Below are 20,921 nucleotides of genomic sequence, written 5' to 3' on the forward strand. Positions count from 1 at the left end.
TTATGCAGTTTTCAGGTACACAATTCCACAACACATCATCTGTACACTGTATTGTGTGTTCACCACCCCAAGACAAGTCTCCTTCCATCACCATTAATCCTCCCTATGCTCTCCTCTGCTTCCCCCCACACCCCCTTTACCCTAGCAGTCACCACACTGTTGTTTATATACATGAGTTTTTTCTTTTTTCTTTATTGCTCAAATCTCCAGCCTCCACCCCTCACCCCCCAACAGCTGTCAGCCTGCTCTCTATCTATGAGTCTGTCTCTATTTTGCTTGGTAGTTCAGTTTGTTCATTAGATTCCAAATATGAGTGAAATCATATGGTACTTGTCTTTCTCTGATGGTTCATTTCACTTAGCGTAATGCTCTCCAGGTCACACCATGCTGTCACAAAGGGTAAGATTTCCTTCTTTTTATGACCTAGTAATACTCCATTGTGTAAACCTACCACAGCTTTTTTATCCGCTCATCTACTGATGGACACTTGGGCTGCTTCCAAATCTTGGCTATTATAAATAATGCTGCAATGAACATAGGGGGTACATATGTTCTTTGGAATTAGGGTTTGGGGTTTCTTTGGATTTTATTCCTATAAGTGGAATTGCAGGTTAAAAGGCAGTTCCAATTTAAACTTGTTACTTTTTATTTTATTTATTGTCTAAAGTTTTACATATGTCTCCTTCCCCTCCCATTGACACCCTCCCCCCCAAATTTAAATTTTTTGATGTAACCCCATACTGCTTTCCACAGTGGCTGTACCAGTCTGCATTCCACCAATAGTGCACAAGGTGTTCCCTTTTCTCCACATTCTTGCCAACACTTGTTGTTTGTTGATTTATTAATGAGCCATTCTTACAGGTGTGAGGTGATATCTCAGTGTGGTTTAATTTGCATTTCTCTGATGATTAGTCACATTGAGCCTCTTTTCATATGTATATTGGCCATCTGAATGTCCTCTTTGGAGAAGTGTCTCTTCAGGTTCTTTGCCCACTTCTTAATTGTATTGTTTGCTCTTTTGGTATTGAGTTTTATAAATTCTTTATAAATTTTGCATATTAACTCCTTATCAGATATATCGCTGGTGAATATGTTCTTCCATTCAGTGGTTTGTCTTTTCATTTTGTTGATGCTTTCTTTCACTGTGCAAGAAATGTTTAGTTTGAAGCAATCTCATTTCTTTATTTTTTCTTTTGTTTCCCTTGCTTGAGGAGGTTTGCCAGGAAAAATATTGCTATGAGAAATGCCTGAGATTTTACTGCCTATGTTTTCTTCAAGATATTTATGGTTTCAAGTCTAACTAAATCTTCAATCCATTTTTCTTTCACAAAGAAGTCTTTTAAAAAAATATTTTTCATTGATTTTAGAGAGGAAGAGAGAGGGTGAGAGATAGAATCATCAATGATGAGAGAGAATCATTGATTGGCTGTCTCCTGCACACCCCCCACTGGGGATTGAGCCTGCAACCTGGGCATGTGCCCTTGACCAGAATCGAACCTGGGACCCTTCAGTTCCCAGGCTCTGTACACTGAGCCAAAACAGCTAGGGCGGTCTTCAATCCATTCTGAGTTTATTCTTGTGTATGGTGTAAGAAGGTGGTCTAGTTTCATTTGTGTTTTTGCATTTTCCCCAACACCATTTATAGACGAGACTTGTGGTTGGCAAACTGCGGCTCGCGAACCACATGCGGCTCTTTGGCCCCTTGAGCGTGGCTCTTCCACAAAATACCACGTGCGGGCGCGCACATACAGTGCGATTGAAACTTTGTGGCCCATGTGCAGTAGTCGGTATTTTGTGGAAGAGCCACACTCAAGGGGCCAAAGAGCTGCATGTGGCTCATGAGCCGCAGTTTGCTGAGCCGCAGTTTGCCGACCACTGGACTAGACTGTCTTCACCTCATTGTATGTTTTTGCCTCTTTTTTCAAATATTTGACTATAAAGGTGTGAGTTTATTTCTGGACTCCCTATTCTGTTCCATTGATCTATATGTCGGTTTTTATGCCAGTACCATGTTGTTTTTATTACTATGGCCTGTAGCATAGTTTGATGTCAGATAGCATGATTCCTTCCACTTTGTTGTTCTTTCTAAAGACTTCTGTGGCTATTTGGGGTCTTTTGAGGTTCCGTATAAATTTTTGGAATATAGATTGTTTGGGGGGAGGTATAGACATTTTAATGATGTTAAGTTTTCCTATCCATGAACATGGTATATTCTTGCACATATTTGTGTCTTCTTCAGTGTCTTATAATTTTCAAGTACAGGTCTTTTACATCCTAGATTAAATTTATTTCTAAGTATTTTATTCTTTTTGAAGCAATTGTGATTTGGATTGTTTTTTTTTAGTTTTCCTTTCCAAAAGTTCTTTATTAGTGAATAAAACTGCACTGATTTCTGGATATTTATTTTGTATCCTGCTACTTTACTAAATTCATTTATCAGATCTAGTAGCGTTTTGGTGGAATCTTTAGAGTTCTCCCTATATACAATATCATGTCATCTGCAAATAATAACAGATTTATTTCTTCCTTTCCAATTTGATGCCTTTTATTTCTTCTTTTTGTCTGATTGGCTAGGACTTCCAGTACTATGTTGACTAAGAGTGGTCATCCTGTTTTGTTCCTAATCTTAAGGGATTTTTGCCTATTGAGTATGATGTTGGCTGTGATTTTATCATACCTGGCCTTTATTATGTTGAGGTATGTTTCCTTTGTTTCCACTTGCTGAGAGTTTTTTAAAAATCATAAATGGGTGCTAGTTTTTCGTATGCTCTTAAAAACAACTTGTTTTGTTACTTTAAAAAATTAGAAGTGGTTGCATTGTGGATTCTCTCGTGCTTGATCTGAGAGAAAATTTATAGTCAAATATTTGAAAAAAGTGTTATTAGAAGTGGTTGCATTGTGGATTCTCTCGTGCTTGATCTGAGAGAAAATGTTTTGTGTTAGTGAGAACAAGGGAACTGGACAGGAAGCTTTCTTCTGCTTCTGGTATTTAAAAGTCCTTATGATTGAATAATGGTTAGTATTTGTGCATCAAGTAATAAAATAGAATGCTCTTTCATACATTTAATTTATTATATATACTTACAGCATCTAGGTTACAGATTATATTAGGAACTTGTATAGTACCTTCTCAAGTGTCCAGAGTTTTCATGTCATCTTATTTTTAAAGTAAATTAAAGGATAAATATTTTTTGGTTTAAATGACAGACTGAGCACATGTGTATGACACCCCTGGATCTTTTTGACATGATAGTAAATAAATCTGTGGCACACCAAAAACAAAGATGGTATAAAAAACATTAATAGTTAAATTGATTAAAAATCGGGTGGGGGCGGGGAAGGATTTTACTTTTCATGTGAGCTTTTCTGATGATTCAGAATAAAAAATACTATGCTTGTGTGTTTTGGAAATTTCTATAAAAGAAGATTGATAACATTTGCAAGTTATCTCTTTACTTCATTCTACTTTTAAAGTTCTTCATTCTACCCCCAAATTCCTTAGAAATATTTCTTAAGTTGTAAACATTGGTATTGCCTCAGAGAAGAATTGGAAGGACAGAGAAGATGGGTAAGAAGGGAGATTTGCTTTTTCACTTAATTATTTTGTTTTCCTGGGCTTTTAAAATAATGGGCCTATTATAGTTTAACTAGAGACCCGGTGCACGGATTCATGCATGAGGGGGGTGTCCCTCAGACTGCCTTCACCCTCTCGCAATCTGGGACCCCTCAGGGGATGTCAGACTGCCGGTTTAGGCCCAATCCCCACAGGACATTGGCAGTCAGACATCCCCCGAGGGATGTAGCAGTGTGCCAAGTGGCAGGTGCCTAGGGAGGAGCCCGAACCAGGGTGAGCGCTGTGCCACTGGTGCTCATTCCAGCCTGCTGTGCCAGCTGCTTCTGCTAGGTAGCGCTGCTGCGGAGCCGTGAGCCCAGCTTCTGGCTGAGTGGCGCTCCCCCTGTGGGAGCACACTGACCACCGGGGGCAGCTCCTGCGTTGAGCATCTGTCCCCTGGTGGTCAGTGTGTGTCATAGTTCCGGTCGTTTGGTCATAATGGTCGCTTAGGCTTTTATATATATAGATGACAAAGAGTTATGAATTTAAAGTAAGTAAATTCCACTTTTCCCTTATACCTTGTTGAAAGACAATGGAAAATGCTACATATTAAATACAAAAGGTAAGGTGTGTATAGTGTACTGTTATTTGGTTTATAAAAAGTTATACTTTATATATGCATAGACTATCTTAGGAAAGATTCATGAGAAACTAGTAACATTGATAGCCTCTGAGGAGGAAACTGCATGGTTAGGAAATAGGATCAACCCAAAGGAGACTTTTCACTGAATAATCTTTGAATTTTTTGCCATGTGAATTTATTACCTATTTAAATAAATATGTTTTTTTTTAAAAATATGTTTTTATTGATTTTTTTAGAGAGGGAGAGGGAGAGAAAGTTAGAAACATCAATGAGAGAGAAACATTGATCAACTGCATGTCCCCTACCAGGGATCAAGCCCTCAACCTGGGCATGTGCCCTGACCAGAAATTGAACTGGGGACCTCTTTAGTTCATAGGTTGAGGCTCAACCACTGAGCCACACAGGCTGGGCTAAAGAAATAATTTTAAAATGACTGCTCTGTATATTAAAAATTAATTTGAAATGAGAAACTTTACTTTATCTGGAATTTGTTATATATTATTATTATTTACTTTTAAGAGAGGTTAAATCTCCATTTATTTTATTTTATTTTATTATTTTTAATCCTCACCTGAGAATATTTTTCCATTGATTTTTTTTTCTTTTTTTTTTAGAGAGAGGGAAAGACAGAGAGAAATATCAATGTGAGAGAAACACATCGATTGGTTGCCTCCTGCATGCACCCTGATCTGGGCCGGGGAGGAGCCTGCTACTGAGGTACATGTCCTTGACTGGAATTGAACCCAGCACCTTTCAGTCCACAGGCTGATGCTCTATCCACTAAGCCAAACTGGCTAGAGCTGGACTTTGTTATATATTATGTGGTAATACCAGAATTATGTGCTGTAAGGTCTCATGAACTATGATAGAATACTAGAGGCCCGGTGCACAAATTTGTGCATGGGTGGGGTCTAGCCAGCCTGCCCCGATTGGGGCCAATCAGGCTGGGCCAGCTGGGGGAAGGGCTGCTGGAGGCTGGCTGGCCGGCTCTGCCCCTGATCGGGGTGGGAGCACGATCGGAGGCGAGGTCGGCCCAGGGGAGGGGTTGTGGGCCGTTGGCTGGCCAGCCCGCCCCTTGTCGAACTCCCAGTTGAACTCCTGGTCGAGGGGACAATTTGCATATTAGCCATTTATTATATAGGACTATATAGGAGGATTGTGCTCTGCTTTCCCACAGCCATCTCCTTTTTGAGGCCTGCACCACCTGTTCTCATTCTTTCTTGGGAGCATGGAGGTCTGTGAAGAAAACCATGTGTGTGGGTGCTAAATCCTTTTGTGTTTGTGCCTTCCAGGCATTTTGTACTTACACCCTAGCCTTTTACAATTTGTAAGAAATTTTAGCTGAATTCTTACCTACTTATATGTTGCTTGTATTTCTTTTTCCATGATCTGCCACAGGTGAGCCAGTGCTCACATTCTGTCTCTCTCTGGAGGTGCCCATCTCACATGGATTTTAAGCTCCTTGGATACTCTGTAATCTCAGCCCTCTGATGGATTCAAGAATAGTTATGCTTTTGTATATTATTTGTCTTTTTCTTATTAGGGTGCAAGCAACACTCTGTCCAGCTTTCTTGATCTTAGGTTAGTCTCCATGTGCTTTCTGGTATGTTTTTCAAATCTGAGCCTAATCAATGTCTCTTCATTGTTGCCCCATAGTATTGTGTAAACAGTGCTGATAGAATTTTGTCACGATCTGTTCAGAGATAAATTTTACAATTAGCAAAAAATAATTTTGTAAAGATAGCTTATGGACTATTCTACGCTCAAAAAGCAGTATAAATTCTGTTTTATAAAATTACTTTGTTGCTGCTAATAAATAGGAATACTAATCCTATCTAACAATAGACAAACATGGTAATTAACTGTAGCTCCGACACGCTTCCCATTGGCTAATCAGGGCGATATGCAAATTAACTGCCAACCAAGATGGTGGCCGGCAGCCATGCAGCTGAAGCGAACAGGAGGCTTGCTTGCTCCAGTGATGGAGGAAGCGAAGGTTCCCTGCCTGCCGCTGCCGGCCTTTGAGCTGCACTCTAAGAAACAATGTTGCAATTATAGAAGCCAAACAAACCCAGATACCTGCTTTCAGCAGCCGTCTCAGAGCTGGAGCCGAGCCTCAGAGCTAAAGCCGGCTCTCAGTTCCAGTGACAGCCATAGAAGGTAAATAAATCCCAGAATAAAAAGAAAAAAAGAAATAAAGGAGAGGTTGGGAGCTTCAGTCACCCGCCAGCCTGAAAACAGCCCTCAGCCTCTCACCCAGACTGGCCAGGCACCCCAGTGGGGACCCCCACCCTGAAGGGGTGTGACCAGCTGCAAACAGCCATCACCCCCTCATCCAGGCTGGCCAGGCACCCAAGCGGGACCCCCACCCTGATCCGGGACAGCCTTCAGTGCAAACCAGCCGGCCCCTATCCGTGCACCAGGCCTCTATCCTATATAGTAAAAGAGTAATATGCAAACTGACCCTAACAGCAGGACTGGGAATGACTGGCCGCTATGACACACACTGACCACCAGGGGGCAGATGCTTAATGCAGGAGCTGCCCTCTGGTGGTCATGGTGCTCTCACATGGGAGGAGCTCTGCTCAGCCACAAGCCTGGCTGATGGCTGCCAGTACAGCGGTGGTGGTGGGAGCCTCTCCTGCCTCCTCAGCAGCGTTAAGGATGTCCAACTGCAGTTTAGGCCTGCTCCCTGCTGGCAAGTGGACATCCCCCGAGGGCTGCCCAGCTGCCAGAGGGATGTCTGATTGCCATCTTAGGCCCAATCCCCCGGGGAGCGGGCCTAAGCCAGCAGGTGGTCATCCCCTGAGGGGTCCCAGACTGCGAGAGGGCACAGGCCGGGCTGAGGGACCCCCCTTCCCCCCCGAGTGCACAAAAATTTGTGCACTGGGCCTCTAGCAATATGATAAATAGCAGTAGCTCAAATTTATTGTGTTCACTATGTGACAGGCATTATGTTAAGTACATGTAGCATTGTCTCTGATGTGTTTACCTCCCCCACTCCAAGGAGGCAGCTTGTTGTTGGTAATTGGGGTGATTGTACAGAGTATGAGCAGGTGTGACTCATCTCAACTCAGCTTCATTTGTCCTTCACAACTCTTGCTAGTGACACTTTAAACCAGCCGTGGGCAAACTACGGCCAGTGGGCCGGATCCGGCCTGTTCGGCTGTTCTATCCGGCCCGCGGAGCCGAAAGAGCGGAGGGTTCTCTTGCTCTCCCCTCTGCTCCTTCACCAGCAGCAGTGTTAACATGGCAACGTCGGGAAACACGGCCACAGCTCCTTCTTCTGAGTCCAGTTTAAGAACCCATTGTGGCCCTCGAATCAAAAAGTTTGCCCACCCCTGCTTTAAACTCAAGATAGAGTCTCACTGGATTTGAGAAACTTAATTCTTACTGTGCCATAGTCCTTTTATACTGAAAGGTTATGTCATCATTCAGGAAGAATTTATATGAACAAGTGATGCCCTTAATCTGACATACATCTAACCCAGCGGTCGCCAATCTTTTGGTGATTGCTGCTCCAAATGTTTCCTTAAACCAGTGGTTGCCAACCTTTCGGACCTCACAGCCCACCAGTGTTCTGCGCACCACTGGTTGGAGACTGCTGATCTCTTGGCTCTTGAGTCAGAAAGCAGAACCAGAACCTTCCCTGGCACCGCGGCGCCCCCCCCCCCCCCCCTTAATTTTGGTCTGCAGCTTCCCAGCAGTCTTAGGAGCCTGCTTTTCCACACCTCTGTTTACTTCTTTTCACAATGGCTTTTTGATACAGATAATGTAGATCCTATTTTACAGCGAAGAATTTGAGCATTAGAAGCAGAAAGTAATTTGCCCATTATCACGTAGCTTATAAATGAGCAGGAGCAAGGCTCAAACAGGCTGCACTATAATGTTATTTACTGTGCAAGAAGGTATAACCCCCCTTGGACCCAGGTGCAATACCCCCTGTATTTAAAGAGTTGTATTTTTTGTTATTCTCACCCAAGGACATGCTTTTATGATTTTTTGAGAGAGAGAGAGAGAGAATGGAGAGAGAGAGACAGAGAGAGAGAGAGAGAGAGAGAGAGAGAGAGAGAAAGAGAGAAACATCAATGTGAAAGCGAAACAGCAATTGGTTTCCTCCTGAATGTGCCCGACTGTGAATTGAACCCACAACCAGGATATGCGTCCTGACCGGGAATCAAACTCACTGCTTTTTTGTGTATGGGACAATGCTCCAACCAACTGAGCCTTACCAGCTAGGGCTAAAGGATTGTATTTTTAAATTAGTGATGGTGTATTTTGCATCTAGTTTATTTCAGTTTTAAAGAGAAAATACTGTCTTCAGATGAAACTTTTATATCTAGAAGAATAGACAGGAGGGCAGTTTTTTAAGATTATGGATCAAAATTTTATATTGATGGACCTTAAATGTCATGCCCTAAGAGCTAAAAACTGGAATTGAAACAAAACAGGCCCTTATACAACTTCCCCAGCATCTACACTGCCTTTCTTTTAGGTCTAAAAATAGTGTGTCTGTACCAGTACAGGTAAGTTAGCACTGGACTACCTTTAGTAGTAGTGGAGAACTAGAAAGTATTATAGGTCTGATGGCATCAAAATGAGGCCTTGTATGTGGGGCTCTTGTGAAACAGTTGGGAAACTGAAATTCTATGTAGTTGTAATTTCAAAATTTGTCAGCAAGAAGGTGTGGGTAAAGTGTGCCAGAGGTGGAAATGGTAGGAGTTAATGTTTATTGGTACTTAATTCTTGGGTGGGATTTGTTTTCTGTTGGTTGATGTTAATGAGATCAGGCTTTAGAGCAGTGGTTCTCAACCTTGCCTGCACATTAGGATCATCTGGGAATCTTTTTAAAATCCTGACTTCTGGGCCTCATCCTCCGGAAATTCTGTTTCTTTGTTGCTAATGTTGTGGCCCCACCCCATAACAAAGAAACAGAATTTCCGGAGGATGAGGCCCAGAAATCAGGATTTTAAAAAGATTCCCAGGTGATTCTAATGTGCAGCCAAGGTTGAGAACCACTGCTATAGATGATGGGGAAGGCAAACTACTTTCAATAGCACACAGGTTTTGCCTTTGGTGCTAGTTGACAAGCTGTTCAAGTAAGAAAATGTGTGTGCATTTGCATAGATTCACCACCAGTACAGTGGGGCCTTGACTTACGAGTGTCCCGACTGACGAGTTTTTTGAGATACCAGCTGTCTCTCGGCTGATTTTTTGCATTGAGTTGATAGAGTAATTTGAGTTAACGAGCTCCTTAACATGCTCCTTAACGAGCTCGGTCTCAGAAGGAATTAAACTCGTAAGTCAAGGCCCCACTGTATTAGAAAGGTAACTAAAAAACCATATTTTACTAATGGTGGGGTATCAGTGTCATGTTGACATTTTGAGACTAGAATTAATATAGAGAGAGCCTAGTTATAAATGTTAGCATTACATGGCATTAACTTTAAATGATTTAATAGAAAACTTTCATTTATCTTTCAAAACAACTGAGTTGTAATACCAATATTGAGTTAAGTGAAATTTCAGGTTATTTAAATATCTTTGTGGCTCTTCTTTTTCAAGCTCCCAATTGAAGACTTATGCAATTTAACGTCCCAGTCGCTGCCCATTGCACAGACTTCAATAGTACCTGAATCTACAGAAGACATTCTCTTGAATGGTTTCATTTCATTAGAAATGGAAGAAGAAAAAATAGAAACGGCACAGCAGGTAAGTGGCAATATTGTTTCTAAGGATGTTTTATCATTTTATTTATTTATTTTTTACAGAGAGGAAGGGAGAGGGATAGAGAGTTAGAAACATTGATGAGAGAGAAACATCTATCAGCTGCCTCCTGCACACCTCCTACTGGGGATGTGCCTGCAACCAAGGTACATGCCCTTGACTGGAATCGAACCTTGGACCTTTCAGTCTGCAGGTCGACGCTCTGTCCACTGAGCCAAACCAGTTACGGCTGTTTGATCATTTTAAATTAAATGTCTTGATACAGGGCTAATAAAAAAGATCCTAATTAAAAGTTCTGAACATTTTAAACTATACAGGGTGGTACAAAAGTAGGTTTAGAGTTGTTTGTATGGAAAATAATTAATAATAATACAAGAATAAACTGTTTTGTGTACTCACAATTGTAAACCTACTTTTGCCCCACTCTGAAGTTAACAAAATTTTTTTAGAACATTCTTTATTTTCTGTTAGTTGTGGCTGTTAAGTATTTTAAATGAATGTTTTGCCCAATCATATTTGCAATACAGAGAAAAATATATTTCAAGTTTAGATGTTGATTGATTATATTTATTAAGGTTTTGGTATTTTATGTACTTTTGACTTCCCCCAGTGTATGTCTATGTTATGTCCCCCTCCAGCATGCAGTGTGCGTGTACATACACACACAGACACATACACATACCATTCTATTTTTAGGTAAATTTATTTTATAATTTATCTTTATTGTTGAAAGTATTACAGATGTCCACCGCCCCGCCCCCCCCCCCCCCCCCCGCACTCTCCCCCCTTCCATTGACCCACCCCTCTACCCTACTCCTGCCGGCTCCCCAGGCCTTCATACACTATTGTCTGTGTCCATGGGTTATGGCTAGGTAATTTAAAAACAACAACTAAATAATCTTTTTAGATGAATGCTTATAGCTACTTTTAGTAATGTAGCCTGTGTAATCTTCTCTTGTTTTTTGCTTATTCCTGATTAAAAATCTAAATGTTCAGTAGTTTCTTCTGCCACTTCCTCTGCTTCTCTTTCTGTTCTGTGAAGAATCAAAGCTGAGGCATTTACTGAGTAAAACATAAAACAAATATGCTGACCTGCATGTATAGTAAGTTGAGGGAAGACGTGCAGTAAAGTGATTAAGAACTCTTGCTCTCGCCCTGACCTGTTTGGCTCAGTGGATAGACCGTCGGCCTTCCGACTGAAGGGTCCCGGGTTCGATTCTGGTCAAGGGCATGTACCTTGGTTGCGGCCACATCCCTGGTGAGGGTTGTGTAGGAGGCAGCTGATCGATGTTCCTCTCTCATCGGTGTTTCTAACTCTCTATCCTTCTCCCTTCCTCTCTGTAAAAAAATCAATAAAATATATTTTAAAAAAAAAGCTCTAGCTCTCGAGTCGGGTCCTGGATCTGAAAGTCACCTGTGTCGCTTACCACCCTTGTGAGCTTAGGAACATTTCTTTTTATTTTTAGTCTTTAGTTTCCTTATGAGTAAACAATAATTATATACCTACATCATAGGATTTTTGCGAGAATTAAATAAGATAATGCATGTAAATGCAGTATGTGGCAGGCACACAATCAGGGTTCAGTAAATGATAGCCAAGGTACTTGTCAAGCTTAGTCTCTTGAGAGAATAAAGCATACTTTGACTTCAAATCCCACTTGCACCAGTCTGTGAACTTACTTGGACTATTAAATAATAACTTACTTGGACTATTAAAATACTCTTCTGGATTAAATTTGCACTTGTATATCTCTTTTTAAATTTAGAAAAATCTAATATATTGAGTTATAATTTATGTACAGTAAAATGTAATCATTCTAAGTGTACACCTTGGCGAGTTTTGACAAGTATCTATACCTGTGTAAGATATAGACAAGATACAAAACATTTTCTTGGTCCAAAAGTTCCCTCATGCTTGTCATGGTCATGGTCAACCTCTCCCATCTCTTTTTAGTAATAGATATTTTCATAATATAGGGCCAGAATTCAGACCCAGGGTTAGCTAATACAAAAGTCCATGTTCTTAAACCAGTCTGTTATATTATTTTTGAGTTTATATTCTCACAATTCCTACTAGATAATATTAATATTTTATTTACTCAAAGCCCAATGTTACATACTCAGAATTGGCAAACTAGCAAATAGGCTTTAGCCTCTCAAGAAGAAATATTTATTTTTTTGCCTTTCTTTTATTAGTATTTATTTTATGCTGAATTTACTCCCAGGCCATAAGTTTTTGTTTCTTCAGTTTCTTCTAGGACATCTTTTTCTTCTGTGCAAACTCCTCTTCTGGTTTAGAAACAATCTGCTCTTTTCAGTAAGAGTCCTTTCACTGTAGCAGGGAGAACTCATGTATGGGGTAATCCACCTCTGGGCTCTGTAGGTTCTATGCTGCATTTTGGGAGCTTTGTTCACCTGGATGTGCTCAGTGACCAGAGAACCTACATCTAAAGTTTAAGTTCAGCAGTGCTCTCTGCATTTTTAAACACATGCAGCAAAAATTTAGCACTCTTTTTGGGCCACTGACCCTGTGTCCAGCCCTACTGTTTTGCCTGGGCATATCTACCAACTCCACCATTGTAACAATGGAATGGCACACATCGCTTCTGTAAAGTGACATCCTTCAGATACTTGGTGGCTTTTAGAATATGCATACCTTGGTGGCCTGGGCAGTTTCATGAGTGTTCTTAAAGTGAACACGGAGATTTGAGCTTCTTGATTTGCATGATTTTGTAGGGTTTTCTGGGTCAAGTGAATAGTGAATCATTTTCAAAGGTCACCTCTGGCCACTTTGGGGAAGAGCAGAAATATTTCTTATGTATTATATTTTTAATACTCTTTTTTAAGTAACTCTGAAAATGACCCATTTTTTTTCTTTTTTATTGAATTTACTGGGGCGATACTGGTTAACAAAATTATATAGGCTTCAGGTGCACAATTCCACAACACATTATCTGTACACTATACTCTGTGTTCACCACCCCCAGTGAAGTCTCTGTCCCTCACCATTTATTCCGCCCCCCCCATACCCTCCTCCACTTTCTCCACTCCTTCCTCTCCCCATCAATCACCACATTGTTGTCCGTGGGCCATTGTTTTTAATATCCTTTGCTTTTCCTAGCATGTAGATATTGACTATACAATTAAATTGTCTCTGGGTTTAAAACCAATTATTAATATCTGATCCCCAAACAATAAGAATTAGTGTTACTCTTTTGACTTGCTGTTTAGCATGCAGCCACTTTTCATTTTGTCTGTTTTAGTTTTGTTGACAATATAATATTTATTTTTCCAGTTTTTCTCGTGGTTTGCAAAGCTACAAACTCAGATGGATCAGGATGAAGAAACTAAATATAGGTATGTGGCTCTTGCATTTGTTGGCTATCCTAATTTTTAGATCACAGTCATCTAAAACATTTTGTAACCTGTGTCTCTAAATAAAATTAACATACAAAGAAAACTCCAACAGCAATATTTTCTTTAAAAGTAACCAGGGAGAGGATTTGGGTTAACTGGTATTAAAAGCTGTGTAATTGAAAAGAAAATTACATTGTAATTAATAAGTTAGCAGGGGTTAGGGGGATGGAGGGGGTGGCAGACATTGGTTTTTAGATAAGTCTAGAAAGTTTGGGTTCACGTGGTAATTGTACAGGAACTCTAAGAGGTGTTTGTTGCCTTTCTTTAAAAGGGGAGACCCAAGAGACTTTATGCATGGCCACCTAGCTTCCAGGTGTAACCATGTTGTTCTGTTTGTGTATATTGATAGCAAGGGAGAAATGGTGGTATACTGTTTCTGGCAGATTTGGGGACTATGGCTTGCATTCAGTGAACATTTATTAAGTGACTGTAATTGCTAAGCATTGTGTTAGGCCCTGTGATGTATGATTCCAATTAATCTTTATAGCAGCTCTGTGAGAAAAGGTAATATTATTCCCATTTTACAAATGAGCAAACTGAGGCTTGGAGATATTAAAGTAGCTTGCCTAATGTCATGGAGACTTGGGCAGAGCTGGGATTTAGACTTAGGTCTTCTAATTTTGAGTCCAGAATTCTTCCCATGACATCACACTATCTCTCAAAGGTGGAAGTGACCTGAAGGATTGACCTTGATGCCTTGGGATGGATGGCCCTTGTGTCTCAGACTTTAAAAGTTGAGCTGGTGATTTATTGCCTTACATGTGAAAAGCCAGTCTTTGGCTTCAAGGCTGATTCCTTTTGTTGCTCCTTCTAAAATTTTTTTTAAAAAAATTAAAAAAATAAATATGTATTTATTATTTCTGAGAGGAAGGAAAAGGGAGAGAGAGACTGATAGAGACTGATAGAAACATCAGTGATGAGAGAGAATCATTGATCGTCTGCCTCCTGCATGCCCCACACTGAGGGTGGAACCTGCAATCCAGGCATGTGTCCTGACTGGGAATCAAACCATGACCTCCTGGTTCTTAGCTCGACACTCAACCACTGAGCAACACTGGCTGGGCTTTTTTTTTTTTTTTAATTGTTATTGTTGTTCCTTTTAGTTTCGGTAATTTTCCTTCTTAAGTATTGAAACAGTCTGTAACATAGCTTTTGGTAGATTTCTGTATATAATGAACTGTAGTGAATAGGCCTGACTTTTCCTCCTGAAATTCAAGTGTTTGGGGGGGAAAAATGAGACTTTGTTGTTTATTTGCTATGTTTATTGGGGGAAAATATTATTGCCAATCCCCTTTTGGTTCTGTTTTCTAGACAGATGAGGGATTACTTGTCTGGGTTTCAGGAGCAGTGTGATGCTATATTGAATGATGTAAACAGTGCTCTTCAGCATCTGGAATCATTGCAGAAACAGTATCTTTTTGTGTCCAATAAGACAGGAACCCTACACGAAGCCTGTGAACAACTCCTAAAAGAACAGGTAATTTGGAGTAGGAGAGAGGGTCAGTGATTATGCTTACTATTTTATTTTAAAATAGATGAATACTTTTTAATTCTAGTTTCCTTAATTTCTCCAATTTAGATATTGAACACTGCTCTATATAAGGCCCTGTGCTAATAAGAGTGCAAAATATTACATTGACAGCCTTCTTTTCATTCTAAGTAAGCTTATGTGAACAGGGGCAAGGATAAGCTTTCCTATGTTTTGAGCTATTAGGTCTCAGTACACTTTCAGAGTGAAGACTATATATTAATTTGCTCTGTCTGCTCTTTATCATTGATACTTTTGAAACAGGCATAGTGTTTATGGGTAATGATGGGGTTTAAGAAAAGATGAAGTGATGTAGGTAGTGTTTAAATTGTGACTTAAAGATAGACTATTTTCATTACTTTGTTTATTTCAGAGTTTTCTTTATGTGCGTTCTGTTTCTTAAAAGGCAATTAATAATTTATTATTTTGTAAGGTTACAAAATAATGTAATTTACTGTGATAATCATTGCTGATTTTAGTCCATGATTGCAAAAATCTTTGAGCATTATTCTGAAATCTTATGTCTTATGTATATCAATTCAGATAATTTTTGAGACTGGAGTGTTGATTTTTATGTTCTCGTAATAACTGATTTTTCTCTTTTAAAAAATGCAAGTCGGAACTTGTTGATCTGGCTGAAAACATTCAACAAAAGCTTTCCTATTTCAATGAATTGGAAACTATTAACACAGTAAGCATGTTTTTTACTTTTTGTAAAGTTAGTGACTTTATTTTATATTTCCCTTTCTGAAAATAATCTTGAAACCTGTAAATTGGCTTGAGTGATATTTTAACTTAATAGTTTGCTTGATGAAAGTATTCCTCTTTGTGACTGATGGACATACCATTACCACTTCAGATTTTTTTCAAATATGATTTAAGTAATAGTTCTGTTTGAATTGTATTACTGTTATAAAAAAATCTTTTTGTTGCTCGACCGGTGTGACTCAGTGGTTGAGTGTCGACCTATGAACCAGGAGGTCATGGTTCTATTCCTGGTCAGGGCACATGCCTGGGTTGTGTGCTTGATCCCAGGGGATGTGCAGGAGGCAGCCAATTAATGATTCTCTCATTGTTTCTATCTCTCTCTCCCTCTCTGAAATCAATAAACATATACTTAAAAAAATATTTAAAAAACTTTGTTGGTTACCTCTTATAGTATCTTATTTATAAGCTGTGAGAAAGATTATAAGAAGAAATATTAAATTTTAAATCTTGTTGTGGTCGAACTACTATCTATATATATAAAAGGCTAAGTGACCTTCTGACCATCCGACCGGTAGCGATGATGTGCACTGACCACCAGGGGCCAGACACTCAATGCAGGAGCTGCCGAGCTGCGGTAACTTGGCAGCAGCGGTTCTTGGGTGATGTACCCCGGAACCAGAGAGGAGGGAGCCTGATTCTGGGATGCATCACCTGAGAACTGCCCTCTCGCAATCCGGCACCCCTCAGGGGATATTGGAGAGCCGGTTTCGGCCTATCCCCGCAGGCCAGGCCGAGGGACCCCACCTGCTGGAGAAACCCCGCTCACTCTGCAGACACCCGTTGAGTTGCAGTGCCACCTCTGGTGCAGCCTGCTGGGAAGGGACCATGGGAGGTTGGTTCCAGGGCGTATCTGGCCTGTCTTGCCCAGTCCCGTCCTGCTGGCTACCTTCTAATTAATTTCCTTTCAATGTGCATGAATCTGTGCACCGGGGCACTAGTAATAATAATAAAAACATGTTTTAAACTAATCTCATATGTAGTGTGAGGAAAAGTATAGTCCTCATAATCTATTTTTTTTTTAATCCCAAAGTAATAGTCTCAATAAAGACTGCTGTGTAAATGATATTTCTGGTTCATAAAATAATCATAACTATAATCACAGTATGTTATTTAAATATTAAATTAATCATAATGATAATTTACTAAAAGATAGAAGTAAAACTAGTAGTCAGTTAACAATGGAATAGAATGGGAAATGGTTCATTGCCAAGCTATTTGTATATCGAGATAAGAAATAATTGGCTGGTTTTACTTACATTTTATATCCTATATAATAAAGAGCTAATATGCAAATGGTTGGGGCCAGGGTACCTGAGGCTGGGCTGGGGGACCTGAGGCTCCGCCCTCTGCCCAGTGCCGGAGGACCTGAGGCTATGCTTCCCCCCTATAGGGCTTGACGGGGGTGGGGCTGGCCAGGTCTGGGTCTCACGTGATTTTAAGGCACATACGGGTGGGTGGGGACTTGACTCTGGGTCCTGTGGTGTGCCCCAGAGTCTGACAGGAGGGAGATTTTCTTATACATTTTAGTAATTTTCTTTCATCTCTGACACTTCTATTATAGAAAAAGGGCAAATAGCAATATTAAAATATTTCCTCTAATTCCCTTTTAATGTGCATGAATTTTGTGCACTGCGCCACTAGTATATTTATACTAGAGGCCTGGTGCATGAAATTTGTGTACTCATGGCGGGGATGGGGGGTTCCCTCAGCCTGGCCTACACCCTCTTGCAAGCAGACATCCCTCTCGCAGTCTGGGACACCTTGCTCCTTACCACCCGCCTGCTCGCTGCTCCTTACCACTCAGCTCCCTGCTCCTTAGTGCTGCTGTGGAGGTGGGAGAGGCTCCCACCACCACCGCTGTACTCGCCAGCTGTGAGCCCGGTTTCTGGCTGAGTGGCACTCTCCTGTGGGAGTGCACTGACCACCAAGGGGCAGCTCCTGTGTTGAACATCTGCCCCCTGGTCAGTGCACATCATAGTGACTGGTCGTTCTGGTCGTTCTGTCATAATGGTCATTTAGGCTTTTATTGTATAGATCAGGGGTGGGCAAACTTTTTGACTCGAGGGCCACAATGGGCTCTTAAACTGGACCGGAGGGCCGGAACAAAAGCATGGATGGAGTGTTTGTGTGAACTAATATAAATTCAAAGTAAACATCATTACATAAAAGGGTACGGTCTCTTTTTTTTTTTAGTTTTATTCATTTCAAACGGGCCGGATCCGGCCTGCGGGCCATAGTTTGCCCATGGCTGGTATAGATTATATATTTATATTATTACATATTGTATATTATATATATACTAGAGGCCTGGTGCACAAAAATTTGTGCACTCAGGGAGTGTCCCTCAGCACGGCCTGCGCCCATTCACAGTTCAGGACCCCTTGGGGGATGTCCACCTGTCGACTTAGGCCCACTCCCCAGGGGATCAGGCCTAAGCTTGCAGTCAGACATCCTTCTGGCAGCCAGGGAGCCCTCAGGGGATGTCCGAGTAAAGGCTTAGGCCCCCAAGGGATCAGGTCTAAACCATTAGTTGGACATTCTTAGTGCTGCCATGGAGGTGGGAGAGGCTCCTGCCACCACCACTGTGCTGGCCAGCCATGAGCCAGCTTCTGGCTGAGTGGCACTCCCCATATGGAAGTGCACTGACCACCAGGGGGCAGCTCCTGCATTGAGTGTCTGCCCCCTGGTGGCCAGTGCACATCATAGCAACCAGTCATTCTGCCGTTCAGTCAATGTGCATATTAGCCTTTTATTATTATTATATAGGTTGTCCCTATTTCCTCTTCCTCCCTTCTGCCCCTTCTACCCAGCTCTTGCCCCCCACTTCTCTCTGGCCATCACCATACTGTTGTCTGTGTCCATGGGTTGTGCATATATTTTCTTTGGCTAATCCCTTCTTTAAATTCACTTCTTTAAATTTTTATTTTCAGATAAGTGCTTATAACTGCACTATTATATATTTTCTATTATATCATTTAGAATTAAGGTATTTTTTAATTGAACCCTTGTAAATTTTAGCACAATTTAATAAATTATGCTAGAAGCAATTAGGAGATTTTTCATGTAATGCATACACATTTCAATTAATATTTTATTAACTTTTAATTTTTTAATATTTTAATTTGAAATAATCTCATACATGTAAAAAAAAACCTATAAAATACTACAGCATATTATATGTACCCTTCACCCAATTTCTTAGGTGTTAGTAATTTAAACATAACCATTATATAACTAACAAAATTTGGAATATATTTTTCTTATAATCTCTTTAATGTGACTTAATCCATTTACTTTGTTTTTGTTAATCTTCACCTAAGGATATTTTTCCATTGAATTTTAGAGAGAGTGAAGGGAAAGGGAGAGACACATTGATTGGTTGCCTCCTGCACATGCTCTGATAGGGACTGGGGATCAAGCCAGCAACTGAGGTACATGCCCTTGACTGGAATCGAACCTGGGACCCTTCAGTCCATGGGCTAATGCTCTATCCACTGAGCAAAACAGGCTGCAGCTTAATTCATTTACTTTTAATCTATATGTGTCTTTATATTTAAAGTGGGTTTTGTTTTTGATTCACCCTCATAATCTGTCTTTTAATTGGTGCATTTATGCCACTGACTTTTAGAGTGCTTACTGATAGAGTTACTACCATATTAGGCGGCTTCTGGGTCAGGGCTGCCTTGCCGCTCAGGACCCGCCAATGATTGGGTCCCCGGCGGCAAGGCGGGGCCGGCTCCTGGAGGCCTCTGGGGTGGGGCTGCCTTGCCTCCCGGGAACCGCCGATGGGGTCCCTGGCAGCAAGCCGGGACGGCTCCTGGGGGCGGGCCTGCCCTGGATGGTGGCGTGCTGATGGCTCGCGCTGCCCTGCCCTGCCCGCAGTATGCAAATTAGCCACCATCTTTGTTGGCGGCTAATTTGCATATTGCACTGATTAGCCAATGGGAGGCATAGCAAAGGTACAGTCAATTACCATGTTTGTCTATTATTAGATAGGATTGCTTTATGTTTTAATATATAATCTTTTTTTTTAATTGCTTAAAGTATTACAAAGAGTATTACATATGTCTCCTTTTTTTCCCCTGCCCTTGACAATCCCCTGGCTTCCCTTATCCCCCAGAGTCTTATGTCCATTGGTTATGCTTATATGCATGCATACAAGTCCTTTGGTTGATCTCTTATAATCTTATATATTATGTTAAGTGTTAAATTTCACACATATATATTACCTATACTTACACTTATATTGTTAATATTATTACTTATATGCTTACTTATATTTTAGTTATATGTATTATATTTTACTTTCATAGTATGACTACTAAAGATAGTATGACTGACTGCTACTTAATCCTTTAACCTTGGGAAAATAGCCAGTGTTTCAACTTAGGCTTGATCCCTGGTGTGGGCATACAGGAGGGAGCTGATCAATGATTCTCTATCATCATTGATGTTTCTCTCTCTCTCTCTCTCTCTCTCTCCCTCCCTCCCTCCCTCCCTCTCCCTTCCTCTCTTAAGTCAATAAAATTATACTAAAAAAAAAAAAGTAAAGACATTAGTATAACTGTGTTATATACTAAAGGGAGATATGCTAATTCTAATACATAATTTTTAAATTAATTTTTGCCTACATATATTTTTATTAATTAAGGTCTTTTCTTTTTCCTTAAAGAAATTGAATTCTCCTACATTGTCTGTGAATAGTGAAGGATTTATACCTATGCTGGCCAAGTTAGATGACTGTATAACATATATCTCATGTCATGTAAGTTATGTTATTTCTGTGTTTTTTTAAGAAACCTTAGCAACCCTATTAATTTGCTTCTTAGGCTATAAAGTAATTATTTCTTCTGAAGGGAAAAAATATCTCTAATGTTCTTGAAGAAAAACTGTGGTAAATTCTTAGTCATTATTGAGAGTGATGTAAGAAGTACATTCAGCTGCTGAGGCAGCCCTTGGAGTGATGGCGAACCTTTTGAGCTCGGCATGCCAGCATTTTGAAAAACCCTTGCTTAACTCTGGTGCCATGTCACACATAGAAATTTTTTGATATTTGCAACCATAGTAAAACAAAGATTTATATTTTTGATATTTATTTTATATATTTAAATGCCATTTAACAAAGAAAAATCAACCAAAAAGATGAGTTCGCGTGTCATAGGTTTGCCATCACTGGATAGAATGAGGTTCTGACTGACACAGCTTTATCCCATCTGAAAGAATGAGCAATTTTCAGGCTCATGAATTTCTGTTGTGCTAGATATTATTACCCAAGGATTTATTTA

At 40.4% G+C, this 20,921-nt stretch overlaps 1 protein-coding gene and 1 pseudogene across 9 annotated transcripts in view; one reads left to right on the forward strand and one right to left on the reverse strand.

The window, feature by feature from the left end:
• COG3 (component of oligomeric golgi complex 3) overlaps window positions 1-20,921 on the forward strand; it is a 90,066-nt gene that overhangs the window by 7,442 nt on the left and 61,703 nt on the right. For 7 of the 9 annotated variants that reach the window (XR_004965737.1, XR_004965736.1, XM_036297157.1 and 4 more), the window contains exons 2-6: window positions 9,762-9,908; window positions 13,219-13,280; window positions 14,652-14,817; window positions 15,485-15,559; window positions 20,309-20,401. Coding sequence is in view for 7 of the 9 variants with exons in the window: in XM_036297157.1 (XP_036153050.1) it covers window positions 9,762-9,908; window positions 13,219-13,280; window positions 14,652-14,817; window positions 15,485-15,559; window positions 20,309-20,401 (543 nt within the window). In the remaining 2 variants the exon portion in view is untranslated. Of the gene's footprint in view, window positions 1-9,761; window positions 9,909-13,218; window positions 13,281-14,651; window positions 14,818-15,484; window positions 15,560-20,308; window positions 20,402-20,921 lie in introns of those variants that run through there. The other 2 variants (XM_036297161.1, XM_036297162.1) reach the window with 2 other exon arrangements.
• Window positions 12,139-12,690, reverse strand: LOC118649790 (annotated as a pseudogene).

Source organism: Myotis myotis, unplaced genomic scaffold, assembly GCF_014108235.1.
Source record: "Myotis myotis isolate mMyoMyo1 unplaced genomic scaffold, mMyoMyo1.p scaffold_m19_p_3, whole genome shotgun sequence".
NCBI classification, from domain to species: Eukaryota; Metazoa; Chordata; class Mammalia; order Chiroptera; family Vespertilionidae; genus Myotis; species Myotis myotis.